General features: G+C 44.1%; 1 protein-coding gene and 1 long non-coding RNA gene across 2 annotated transcripts; both read left to right on the top strand.

Moving 5' to 3' along the window:
• Positions 1 to 4,528: 4,528 nt before the first annotated feature.
• On the top strand, positions 4,529 to 6,757 carry LOC135898832 (uncharacterized). Its single transcript, XR_011513011.1, has 3 exons — positions 4,529 to 4,583; positions 5,990 to 6,028; positions 6,641 to 6,757. It is a non-coding gene; the product is annotated as an uncharacterized lncRNA (long non-coding RNA).
• A 125-nt stretch (positions 6,758 to 6,882) lies between these two features.
• On the top strand, positions 6,883 to 12,907 carry LOC139046666 (mucin-19-like). Its single transcript, XM_070536567.1, has 2 exons — positions 6,883 to 7,023; positions 11,366 to 12,907. Exon 2 carries the CDS (start codon positions 11,542 to 11,544, stop codon positions 12,619 to 12,621), a length of 1,080 nt encoding a protein of 359 aa, XP_070392668.1. The 5' UTR covers positions 6,883 to 7,023; positions 11,366 to 11,541; the 3' UTR covers positions 12,622 to 12,907.
• The last annotated feature ends 326 nt before the right edge of the window (positions 12,908 to 13,233 follow it).

The following is a 13,233-nucleotide window of genomic DNA, read 5'->3' as shown; positions in this document are numbered from 1 at the left end:
GTATACACCTGACTTTTCTTCACATTGCGAAGCATCTGTCGCAATTACGATGCTTGTTTGAAGGTTCTGCAGATGATCTTGTAATATACCGTCTTGAATACGATGTGGAAGTAATTTTGCGTTATTAGAAAAAAAATTCATCGAATTGAATATCCGTTGTAACAGCTCTGTCGGGAATTGGAGGTATATCGCATATGCGCACGTCCAAAGAATCAAGTAACTATTGCACGAACGTAATTTGCAGAGTATGTAATCGCGGTCACATGACACCAAAATATAGCGCAGGCTGTGAAATATTGTTTATGAATGTCGCAGCGGTAATTCATAATTTCTCAAGAACGTCTGCAATGTCAAAAGACGGAACCTATGCGAAAGAAGAGGAAAACTGGATTCTAGATAAAGAACAACATTTGCAACAAATTTAGGAAGACCCAAACACAAACGTAATGCTTCTCTTTTTAAGAGTATTCGAGGACGGGACTTGTACGCTGGAGCTCCAGAGGAGAGCACGCAACCAAATTCTAATATACAGCGAACGTACATACGATATATCATTAGGAGTGTATCTCTTCTCAATCCTATTCTACGATTGCTCAGCCTAGGCAACATGCCAATTGCACGGGTACATTTTCCAGTCACATGATCTGTATGTGCGGGCACCAGTTGAGATAGGCGTATTAAATAATTCCAAAGTATTTAACAGACTGTACCTATGCCTTGAAAGAGGCAAGACAATGATATGTGCACTGCGTCATGTATCGGGAAAACGAGAATAGAACACTTGCTGGCACTGAGTAAAAACGAATTAACATCTAACCACTTCTCGAGAGCGCAAAGGTAAGTTTGCAGCCGTTGTTATACCGTGTGGATGTCGTTTGCAGATGCGCAAAACGCAATATCGCCGGCATAGACATGAGTAGTTACTTCTTGATGACAGGGAAGTGTGCTCATGAGAATATTAAAAAGCACGGGGGAAAGGACTGAGCCTTACGGTACGCCTCTCGTTTGTTTGTACCTAGAAGAATAAAGCCGCTTTTAGAGCAATATAGTTCTCTTTCACCTAAAAATGAGTGAATCGACGCTACTATATAACCAGGAACACCACAGGATGTTAACTGATTTATCAGTATAGTGTGCTCTACGGTATCGCATGCTTTAGCGATATCGAGCGTCATTAAGGCCGCGTATTGCTTATGACATCGAGCGAGTTGCATTCGGCTTTCCAAGTCGACGTGGGCATGCCCGATGGAGCAGCCGACCCTGAAACCGATCTGACAGTGACTAAGAATGGAATTATCATAAAAAATTTCGTGACTTGGAGGTGTAGAAGCCTCTCAATTTACTTTACTACGTTTGACGTAAGCGCAATGGGCCTAATGGTCTCCATACATACCCTCCCCCTTGTTTATTAAACAAATTAATAAATTTGGCAAGCTTCCATTGCAACGGAATGCAAGCATCTTCAATTAAATAGTTTACGAGGTCTAAAAGAACGTTAGGCGATTCCTCTAACAATAATTTTAACATCGCATTTGTGACTCCGTCAGGGCCAGGGGTTGTATTCGGCAGGCATAGTGCAGTCACATTTAGCTCAGATAGAAAAAATGGAGTGAAGCCATTCGAAGGATCTAACGTAATATGAATAGCCGGAAGCCGGGCCGTAAATCGATTTTCTCAGCCTTTGGCAATCTCTTCTAGGGGGGCGCTCAATCTTCGCGGGGTCAAAACGATCGAGTCTAATGCTAAGTGCGTTGCTAGCACCTTCTTAGCACGAATAAATGCGAGTAAAGCACGCGTACTTTTTTTAATTTGATAGATAATCGTAATGCCTAATATCGTATCCATCTTTGGCTGATTAACAGTACGCTTAAATACACCAGCGTGCAACTGTTAATTTCTCCAATTCGTCTGGCACTGATTATGCGGAAGCATCTTCCAAGTGGCTTTTCTTTTTCTATAGTCTCGCGTACACTCATTCCGCCAACGACAAGCGGTGCCTTTAGCCGAAGGGATGACAAATTCAGCTTTCTCCCGGGAACCCTTCAGAAAAGAGCAAATGGTTGAAGCGATTTCCTTATCATTGGCATTGGCAAGCTTCAAAACGGTTGAACGCATGGAAGTCTTAAATTTATTGTGGTTCACAAATGTGCATGCCTGGTATTCTAAAGATGTTATTGGACAAATTATTTCGAATGACACAGGAAGATTATCACTGTTGGTTGCTGAGTCAACCGCTAACCACGGCGAAACATTGATGCCAGCGCTACAAAATGTTAAATCTAACGCCGAACGAAAGTGACCTCTAGCAAACGTTACTTGTCCTGTGTTCTGACATGAAAGGTGACTATCACTATTCCACGCCCATAGTCGCTTACCACAGAAATCTGTTTTTAGCCCCCACGACACGTGATACGAATTAAAATCCCCTGCGAACAAAATTTCTTTTCTACAGGCAGCCACAGCCCTATCAAGTTCACGCGTACTTTGCACACCGGCGGGGAAATAATTTATAATTGAAGATGGGTGATACACTGGGAGACATAAATCTATTGCCAAAATTTCGCAATGGGAGTCCATGATATGAAAAGAAATTTTTGCCTTGTGACAAATTTTACTGGAGACTAGTATCAGTAATCCTCCACCTCGGGAGTGTCGATCTAATCGAAAAGGCCAAAAACCTCTCAAATGAAAATGTTTCTCTCGTAAAAGCCAAGTTTTTTGAACATGTATGACATCTGGGTTAAGTTGATTAGATAGGCAAAATAAATCTGTTAAATCTGGGAATATAGAGCGACAGTTACTCTGCAGTACTTTCAACTGTCCAATGGTGTTGATCGCACTGCAGCGGAAACTGCCGCCTTTCGAATACTTTCTTTTATCGTTGGAGACGGCTGATATTTTTTTTTCATTATCGTAGAAATCGGGATCTCATGCGTTTGGGAGCACGAGTGTCAAGCTCCATATCTGTGACACTAATGGTGTCTGAATAAGAGAGCTCATCGTCGCCTGGTTGGACTAGCGGAGTAGTGTCAGTCGACTGATCTACAAATGTTGAAAGCATCTTTGTCTCGTTGCTAGGCATTCTAGGTGTGGCGTTAGATAGAGAGGACTGCAGCGGTGCCTTAGTGGCCTGCATTGATAATTTCATTCTTCGGTCATTGTCCTTTTTATTAATATATGTGTGTATATATTTCTTTCTTTTCGTGCGCACTACCAGAATTAGTGTTTACTAAATCGTCTTGTATTGTACTCACTCCATCTAATTCGTCAAAATTATAGATTTTTGTTTTTATTCACTTAACACGCATCCAAATTCTGCCCGATTCCTGGTCAATCCTCCTTAGTGGGCATCAGTGCTGTCAACCTCCGAAGTCAGTTTTCCCCCATTATGGATAAAAATAAACCCTAGAATTCCCTAGATTTATGAAAACTATTGTTGTCAGTTTGTCAGTATGGTTTCTGTAAAGATAATTTTTTTGTTTTGTATTAGGAAAATAGACTACAAACGTTATAGTTTAAACTTATTTCTGTAATGAAGTCATTGACTCCAAGCTGAAATGACGCCGAGTTCAAGTTCTTATGCTAATAAAAATGATTCCTGCTTAGGATATTCACAGAAGATGTGAGCGGGTTTATACTTTGTTGTCGTCCAAATTTGTTTTTTAGATAAAGCGTAGTGTCAAAATTACAGGGACTTTTATTCGAATTACAAGGAAGTTGGGCACCGTACCTCCGTTGCAGAATATAACAGTTTCAGAAATGTGTGCCCCTTCATGACACCAGTCTAAGATATGTTAATAGTCTTCTTTTGGGGCGCCCTGTACTAACGTAGCACCACAACACTTACGTGGTTACACGTCATTTGCGATGAAGCACACAGTTATGGGGGCAATTTCTGCATTTATTCTATGGCCAAACTCGCCCAAACACATGGCAACTCTGCCCAAGCTTGCTCTGCCTATGGGCGGTTATGGGAAAATTTTAGTACACGTGTGCGTAGTCAGGTGTCCAACGCTACGACTGCATTGTCGCGCCCGGCGATATGTGACCGCTAACGCCCAGGTTCGCCTATGCTGCCTTGTTTGGTGTTGCAGCTTACATTTGTTTCGCTGGTTACAGCGAGGTAAATATTTCATTCAGATTGTATACAGAGACATCGGTAGCACGGCTAGAGGTACGAACAGCGAAATCTCAGTAGTAGTGCTGATCCTTACAAACTCCAGGGCACCTGCAGCCTGACGCGTTTACTTGGCGAGATGCGTTCACTGCACTGGCAGTGCGATCAAAGTTATACTTCGCATGCTGATGCCCAGGTGATGTGTGCTGACTGAAATACAAACTTGCCGCCACGTCAGTCTTTCAACACTTTCAATGCCTCAGTGCAATATTTCGTTATATCTTGACAAATTTCCCCTACCTCACTAAACAAGACCTAAACACCCTATTTTTAGGGAAATTTTCCTAGTGTTGGCAGCATTCAGGTAGGTGCCAGTGACTTTATGGTCATCATCAGCTTACCTAGCAGGAGAAGAGAAGGAAGAAGCAAGGAAGAAGCTTGGGCGTCGCCATGCAGACTACATCAGGTGCGTATTCTCACTAAAGACGTTGGCGTTATTGTATTGTTTTTTCAAGTAATTTCGTAAAACCCTTTTCACACTGCGTCTATAGGTCGCGATATATACTGTTACCAAAAAGTGCCAGCGTATGTTTTTTTCTTTGAGAGGGTTCAGCGCACTGTTGCTGACGCGGAGCTGTGTCGGCAAGCTCGGCAACACGGATATTGTCCCGCATCAGTAACATATAGCGCTGATGTGCTGTTGTGGTTGGTAAAACTTCATCAGTTGCATCAACCTTATTGGATTTCGTGGGGCTGGTCTCGGGGCTTACGCTGGTAGTTTCTTTTTCTTCTTTTTTTGATGGTGGCTATCTTACCTGGCAAGAATGTGTGTCTGTCAAACATTAAAAAGTAATAGTAATAAAAACAAGACTTGCACTAAAATATTTGTGTGGGAAATGCGAGTGTTTCTAATTCTGAACAAGAAACAAACCACACCTCGTAGAGCACTAACTCTTAACATGTGTAACATATAAAAAAGAGGAAAGAATAAAAATAATGCTTAGTTGAATATATGTTGGACCAATCATTCAAACAATGCTAACGGAGCGACATTTGTTTCTTTTATCTCTAGACATCAGTCATTTTTGTACTCAACGCACGCGATATGAATTGTCAGCGCTTCCTCTTCCTTGGTTTTGAGCAAGTGCGTTTCTCTTGCAAGGAGATGACAGTGCATTGTTTGTACAGTGCATTGTTTTCGCCTTCAGGATTTTTTAAAACTCCGTGCTATGACATTACTTTGTTATGGTCTAAATACTGACTTTCCCATAAGAAATTGAAAAAAAAATGTTCGACGATTACCATACTTCCTAATACAGAATTTGAGCGCAGCTTTACGCGTATTTTCATTTCGCGATACACTGAAGCAAAGAACTTGTGACAGAAATCACCGCGCCGACTAGCAGCGGGCCAGTGCTGCCAGGATCGAAACACGGCGGCAAGTAACGCATGACATTGCACAGGTATACATGTATATAGAACATTATTATGCGAAATGTGCGCTTTCATATAGTCTTCGCTCATTCTTCTGCTGATATCTTTATCCCGCCAACTTCTATACAGCTGGTGATTAACGACTGGCCGCAGGTTATTTTTGCAATTTTTAACTATATCAAAAACGTATGCTTTATACCTTTGTTGTATTATACTCTTTTCAGCGTAATCTGCCGTGTTGCGATTTACTTATCCGTTTTTTTTTCTTCTTTCTTTTTCGTTCCTGGCGAGTATTCGTTGTCCCATTAGCACGTCGCTAGTTTTCTCGAGCGTTCAACGCACTTGTAATTTGGGAGCACCTATCGGCGCAGCATGCGACGAGATTAGTTTCCACTGCCGCAATCCTAATTAAATTAATTCATCCACTTATTGTTTCAGATGAAGAGCCGCTGCAAAACACAGAGACGACGTACGTTGGTGAGCGCTGAGCAGTCATTGAACGAATGCGCGAAGAGAAGTTGTGCGTACAACAGCGCGATAGTTTGGCTGCATGAAACGGGAAGCTTGCCTAAATGCGTGCACGCACGCACGCACTGTAAACAATAAAAACGAAGTCGATAACTATTTGTGTATGTGATATTTGATCTCGAAATCTTCGATGGCACCATTGTGTTAGCAATTAAAAAGGCAGACTCACTAATAGGCTTGCTTCTCACACAGAAGATCTCTGTGCCGCAGGTCAAAAAATAATTTTTTATACTTCGCGGCTTGCTTGAAATAGAATTAGTGCAGAGAACATTAGCATTTATTTATTTATTTATTTATTTATTTATTTATTTATTTATTTATTTATTTATTTATTTATTTATTTATCTACTTACTTACTTAGTGACTGCATGCTGGGTTTAGCATAAAGCTTTTAGCAGGAGTGGGCAATGAGTCATACACGTTGCTGTGAAATAACTGCACAAATTGAGAGTATACCAATTGCAGTTACAAACGTCTCGCACAAGTACTGATATGTTATACAGAAATAGACAAGCAAGCATGAAACGCGAGCCGCATGAAAAAAGCTCGCCCGCTTTTCAGAGACACTTGAACTGACGTCTGGGAGTCGTAAGTATATGCATATAGTAACAAACCACGCTAGCTGGTTTGGTGCTCGTAATACTTGAGAGTCTTGAACCTCGATGCTATTTTCCTCTTTGTCTTCCTGTCTTATTGTTATCGCTCAGCGAAAACGTAAGTGTCTCATGGCATCCTTTTTTGCTAATTCATTGTTAAGAGGCTGATCTTCACTAAGTTCATATATGGCAGCCGCACATGGTGCACTACCTCCCCCCCCCCCCGCCCCCCTCCTTGCTTCTCTGTCAATTTTCGCAGGACTTTGACGAAATGGTGTGTTGCTGCGCTTGGAACTTCGGCTGTCGTTGTCGTGTTATACGTGGGAGTGATAATTGGAATAGCGACATGTGAGTTTTAGCGATCGCCGTGTCCATGTACGCATATGTTAAATTTAGTTATGGAAATGCCTATTCGTAATGCAGAAAACACACGGACAGTAGATGTCCATTGTGCACTTTCAAACGTGCAGAATAGTGTACTTACGACAAAGAGCCATCAGGAGAGAGAAACCAGATGCAGTTGTAGTGATTAGGCAGCTCTTTTTGTTTTCTATTCTTGCTTCTTTCGTTTTAGCACTTCTATTAACGTACGAGAGCAAATAATTAAATATTTATGCATGTCTTTATTACATCATTGTACGCTTTGCATTTATTTATTTGTTGCATTCGTTTATTTATATACAAAATTATCACAACGAGTGACGCAAATAGCTCGTTGGGCATATTAGATAGAACTTTTTTTTAGATGTTCGGTTCAACTGTCTTATATATCTAGGAAAAAAAAGAATTCTTGAATGAACCTGTTTTACAAGAGATTTCCTCATTTTTAAACGTGGGATCCATGCGGATTGACACATAATTCGGTTGAAACAAGTATAAGTCACGATTTACGACAGTGTTACAATGAAATTTGTTATCTATAGAAACCTAAGTCTGTGCATGTACGATATCTACGCTTTGCCAGTAGCTCTCAGCCTTACAGTGCTTTCTTGCACACTTAGAACGAGACTTGCTGAAATTTCTTGAATAATTACTAAAAGAAACAGCGGACACCTAAAAGGGACATTTTAGTGCGTGTCCTGCGGTAGCCTTGCTGATCTGTAAATATATACAACTCGTTATCATGAAAATCGCAACAATGCGCAAGCGTTAAAGACATGGAACGCGAAGTCTACTCAGACGGGTAGAATCTTTTCAGGGCTCTGCTGTTATTTTTGCCGGTAAAAGGGTTGATTGCAATCGGTTAAATGAAGGGCCGGAAAATAGTGCCGACGACGTCAGAGTGCGGACGCGAATATTATGATATTTATTCCCTTGTATATTTGGTCCGTTCTACAGCCGAATCACGATACGGCGACTCTCAAGGGACCGTTAAAAATTTTTCGTTATTTTGAAAAATCGTACTATTGAATAACGGTCTTATTCTCACGGAAAATCGTAAATGCAACAAAAGCAGTCAGCTACCTTTGCTGGGAACACATCCGCAAAAGCGCTAATGTCCAGAAGCACGGAAAAAAAAAAACACTGAGTATTCGGAAATGAACTCACGTTTATTTGAAGAAATGGTGCAATCCCCCACATTTTTGCAATGTCAATTTGCTTTTTTTTCAGCGTCACTTGAGAAAGAATATCCACCTTTTCTTGCAAAGAGAAATGCCCCCGCTCTTTTTCTTTCGTGCTGCTTCCAGAGCTCATCGCGAACGTAGAAACGAGCGTCTAACGTTTAAAGCAAGCAAAACACCCCTCCGACAAACGTGCCGAGGTACCGGTTGACGGAACAAAGACGGCGTGGGCCGGCGAGGCGCGATCATAGAATAAAGCAGCGCGATTCCAAGTGCAGGCGATGCCGATAGGGCAAAAGCGCGTTTAAAAAAGGGCAGGAGCATAGAGAAATATAGGCAGGCATATTGACGATGATGGTAGTGGTACATACGGAGCATTTGTCGTTGTTTGTGCCGTAGCGAGCTGATTCTTACGTCCAAAATACGTTATTGTGAAATTTTATTAAGATACGATGACGATGAAATTCGGTGCGTTATTCTGAAAATTTGGTATTCTGAAATTCGTTGTAGGGAAAGATGTTTACATTCAACCAATAGGAACTGGTGGGGATTTTCGAAATGTTCGTTAATTTGAAAAAGAAATCGTTAATGTGAGCTTCGCTCTAACGGGATTTCACTTATTGCGGTAGCAATCATGTGGACGCTCCGTGCATATTTCTACCGCCATCGCGGTGTTACCGCGCGGTTCCGTATAAAATCCAAAATACGATAACATCGCGGTCGCGCCCATTGTGCCGTAGGTGCGAGGGAAAGCATGCGAGCCCGAGCCCAGACCCAGAGGGATGGTGGCTGGGTGCGGCAACGTCCTCGGGCGCGCAAGGGGGGAGGGGAGGTGTTGAGCGAGGAGACTTGCGCGCGTCTTCGCTTCTGGGCCGGCCACCAGTGCGCGTGGCGCGGGCTCAGCGTATAGTCGCGCTCATATCGGAGGTAGTACGCGGTGGGTTCCGTGGCTGGCCGACTCCCGACAGCTGATGGCTTCGTGTGGGCTCTGTTCTCGCGCACCTAGTTCGCGTTGGAGCGAGAGGCAGTACGAAGGGAAATTCGCTCGCTGCTGCTGCCGCTCTTCATCGCGCCCAGCGTTCTGACAGCGAGTGTCCGCGCTCGTCGAGTGAGAGGTATTCGTCTGCCTATGCGCCCGTGGCACCACGCTCGTTAATTTAGTTAGTAAGAGAATGTTTACAGCGGTTTATGCAGCTAATAAAACTGCTAACCTTACTGCGGATAGCGGTCTAATAATGTGCTATCGCAATCAATGCTTCGCCTTTCGAGTGAAACTGCAGCTATTTATATGCATGGGACGTTCTAAAAATTTTGCAGCATACATTTTGCTTACATCCGAGCGCAATGGAATATTCTTTTATTGATAGAGTAACGACTATAGCCCGTACGGAGGATTAAAAAATTTGTGACGTCATCAGGTCTAGTGCGAGACGTTTGTAACTGCAATTGGTACACTCAATTTGTGCAGTTATTTTATAACAACGTGTATGACTCATTGCCCACTCCTGCTAAAAACTTTATGTTAAACCCAGCATGAAGTCACACGGTAAATAAATAAATAAATAAATAAATAAATAAATAAATAAATAAATAAATAAATAAATAAATGCTGCTGGGAATGTTCTCTGCACTAATTCTATTTCAAGCAAGCCGCGAAGTATAATAAATTATCTTTTGACCTGCGGCAGTCAACACAGAGATCTTCTGTGTGAGAAGCAAGCCTATTAGTGAGTCTGCCTTTTTAATTGCTAACACAACGGTGTCATCGAAGATCTCGAGATCAAATATCACATACACAAATAGTTATCGAGTTTGTTTTTATTGCTTACAGTGCGTGCGTGCGTACACGCACTTAGGCAAGCTTCCCGTTTCATGCAGCCAAACTATCGCGCTGTTGTACGCACAACTTCTCTTCGCGCATTCGTTCAATGACTGCTCAGCGCTCACCAACGTACGTCGTCTCTGTGTTTCGCAGCGGCTCTTCATCTGAAACAATAAGTGGATGAATTAATTTAATTAGGATTGCGGCAGTGGAAACTAATCTCGTAGCAAGCTGCACCGATAGGTGCTCCCAAATTACAAGGCTCGCATTCTTTCCCTCGCACCTACAGCATAATTGGCGCGACCGCGATGTTATCCTATTTGTATTTTATACGCAACCGCATGGCAACACCGCAATGGCGGTAGAAATATGCACGGAGTGTCCGTATGATTGCTACCGCAATAAGTGAAATCCCTTTAGCGACTTCAGCGTGACATCGCCACCCACCTTGGTCTAGTTGGTATTCTGAAAGCTTATTGTGTCAATCTAGCTTAACAAGGTATAACTCTAAAGTGTGCCGTTAACTATAACACACCGACAATGATTATGAGTTAAATATTATTTCATAGACGTGGCAGGCACATCCTGTTCTGGTATCGCAGCACACAATTGCAAAACTCAATGAAAGTGTCATATAGGCACATGGCGCTATGAAACTACTGTAACTTGCTACATTCGAACTGAGAATTTTGGGGAAAAACGAGTTTCACACACACACACACACACACACACACACACACACACACACACACACACACACACACACACACACACACACACACACACACACACACACACACACACACACACACACACACACACACACACACACACACACGCGCGCGCACACACACACAAACACACACACACACACACACACACGCACGCACGCACGCGCGCGCACACACACACACACACGCACGCACGCACGCACGCACACACACACCTCGCGCAATGCCTGCGCCAAACATTTACGGTTAGCGACCGAGACTAAAATTCACGGCGAATACTGTGCAAACGCTTTTCTATTAGGTTACGTAAATAGTTGAAAATGTTTTGCAGCCGTCGCTGCTTTGAGCGTGGTGTAAACAGGTATTCCCGGAATCTCGTTTTTTTTTTGTAAATGTAGTATTCTGTCAAGAATAAAAGAAACAAATATTGTTTTATAGGTTAAAATTGACTGCTCAAAAATGAAACTGCGAATAAAGGTCGAAGTTATGGTGTCACGTGACGCTTTAGCAACCTAAGATTCTCCCTCTGTGTCAGGTCGTCATAGCTCCTTGTATTGTTCTTTTTTTTTCATCAGGGTCCGACAGCCACCAAGTCACCGAGGTCATCGTAGACGAAGCCGACTCGAACGCTGCTGAGGACCTCGCGGCCGGATCACAGGAAAATCAGGGCGGAGGCGTCCGAGCTTCCTTACCACCGAAATCACCAGGCGACACGCTGGCGAACGACGAGGAGCGCGAAATCGCCGCGACTATGATAACCCTGCGTACCACCAAGCGTAAGAAAGTGGTCTCCACGCAGGGCAACGATGACGACGTGCCTCACTCAACGGCAGCGGTTGATGACACGACGGGTTTTGAAAGCAGAGAAGGACCGAGGAAGCGCTACAAGGCGAAACGGAAGCGCACACTGTCAACGAGATGGAAGACGTCGCCGACCGATGACTTGGCCATAGAGTCCACTGGAACAGAGAGATACGAGCGGAAGAGATATGTTCCGAGACGGAAAAGGACCACCACCAGTGCTGGCACGATGGGTGACATTAACTTCGAAACAAGCTCTAGCGACGAAACGGCCTCTACGTTGAAACGGCGTCCATCAACGCATCAAGGTGCCGGAGATGACGTCACTACGCATGACGAGTTGACAGTGTCAGAAACGGCTGACCTTTCGCCGGAGACTGCTTCAGGGAAAGCAAGGGCCAGCGGCTCAGGAGGGCGCTTTCGAAAGACTGCCGCTACCACTTCTGAACACGCTGGTACTGTTATCGTGGGCGGCGAAACGACGTCATCACCGAAAGCTAAAAACGGAGGTCCGGCCGACCTAACTGGCCACGACACCAACGCTGCCGACATCCTTGTGGACAAAATGATCAAAGGTTTGGGAAAGGAGAAGATTGTCAGCAATGTAGGGACAACAACAGTGCCGCCTGGCGGCACCAAGTCCGAGGCAAAGGAAGACTACACTGAAGTGACCGCAAACGCACAGTCTATAGGATCCGGACAACGCAAATGGACTCCGAAAGTCGTAGGCATTACCGTACAGGGGCGTAAAATACACGGTGCCAGCAAAAGAGAAAACTCGACTCCGGTAGTCACGGGTCGTACCGTACAAGGACGCAGAATACTCACTGTCACCAAAGGTCAAGCTTCGACGCCGGTGGTCACAGGCCGAACCATACACGGACACAAGATACTCGGTGCCAGCAAAAGGCAGAACTCGACCTCCGCAAACGCAGGCCCCACCGTAAAGGGACACAGAATACTCGGCGCCCGCAAGAACACCTCAGGGGGAGCACGCAGACGCCAGAACAGTCAAAGCTCTTCGCATTAACCGAAAGGGAACTTCCCAGACGGCTGTGTCAGCGGTTTTCAACGCGTTCTGACGTCATCTGTGGTGCAGAACAATTGCCGCTCTCCAGACAGATTCATAGAAGGTAGCTTTAGAAGATGCAAATAAAAGACGCCCGATAGACACGCACGCGAACATATACCGAGTGTTTCAGTGAACATTTGAACTCATAATTGCTCAGCGAACTCAGTATTGCCGAATTAGACCTCCAGATCCAAAAGTACGCCGCACAACTGGTTTGCCAGCAGTGGAGCCAGGTATGCGAAAGCTCGTATGGCAACCTCGACAACAAGCGCACACGGCAACTCTTGCGGCATTTATTAGACCTTTCCACATCGCGCACACACCACAACCACAGCATCAACAAACTGCCATAAACCTCTGCCATAAACACCTACCTCCCACTCAGCAGCATGACATCCCAAGTTACACTGGGGAACCCAAGAAGCGGCTACAAAGCGCCACTATCACGGAAGCAGAGGTACGCTATGCCATGTCAGCAGCAGGACCCAACCCTATTAACAACAAATTACTCCTCAGTCTAGACAACTCTGCCACAGCCATCACGGCGTACCTCAATCACTGCTTTGCCAC

Source organism: Dermacentor albipictus, chromosome 3 (genome assembly GCF_038994185.2).
Source record: "Dermacentor albipictus isolate Rhodes 1998 colony chromosome 3, USDA_Dalb.pri_finalv2, whole genome shotgun sequence".
Lineage (NCBI taxonomy): Eukaryota > Metazoa > Arthropoda > Arachnida > Ixodida > Ixodidae > Dermacentor > Dermacentor albipictus.
Note: the sequence above shows the minus strand (reverse complement) of the source record. Positions and strands in the feature narration are given on the sequence as shown.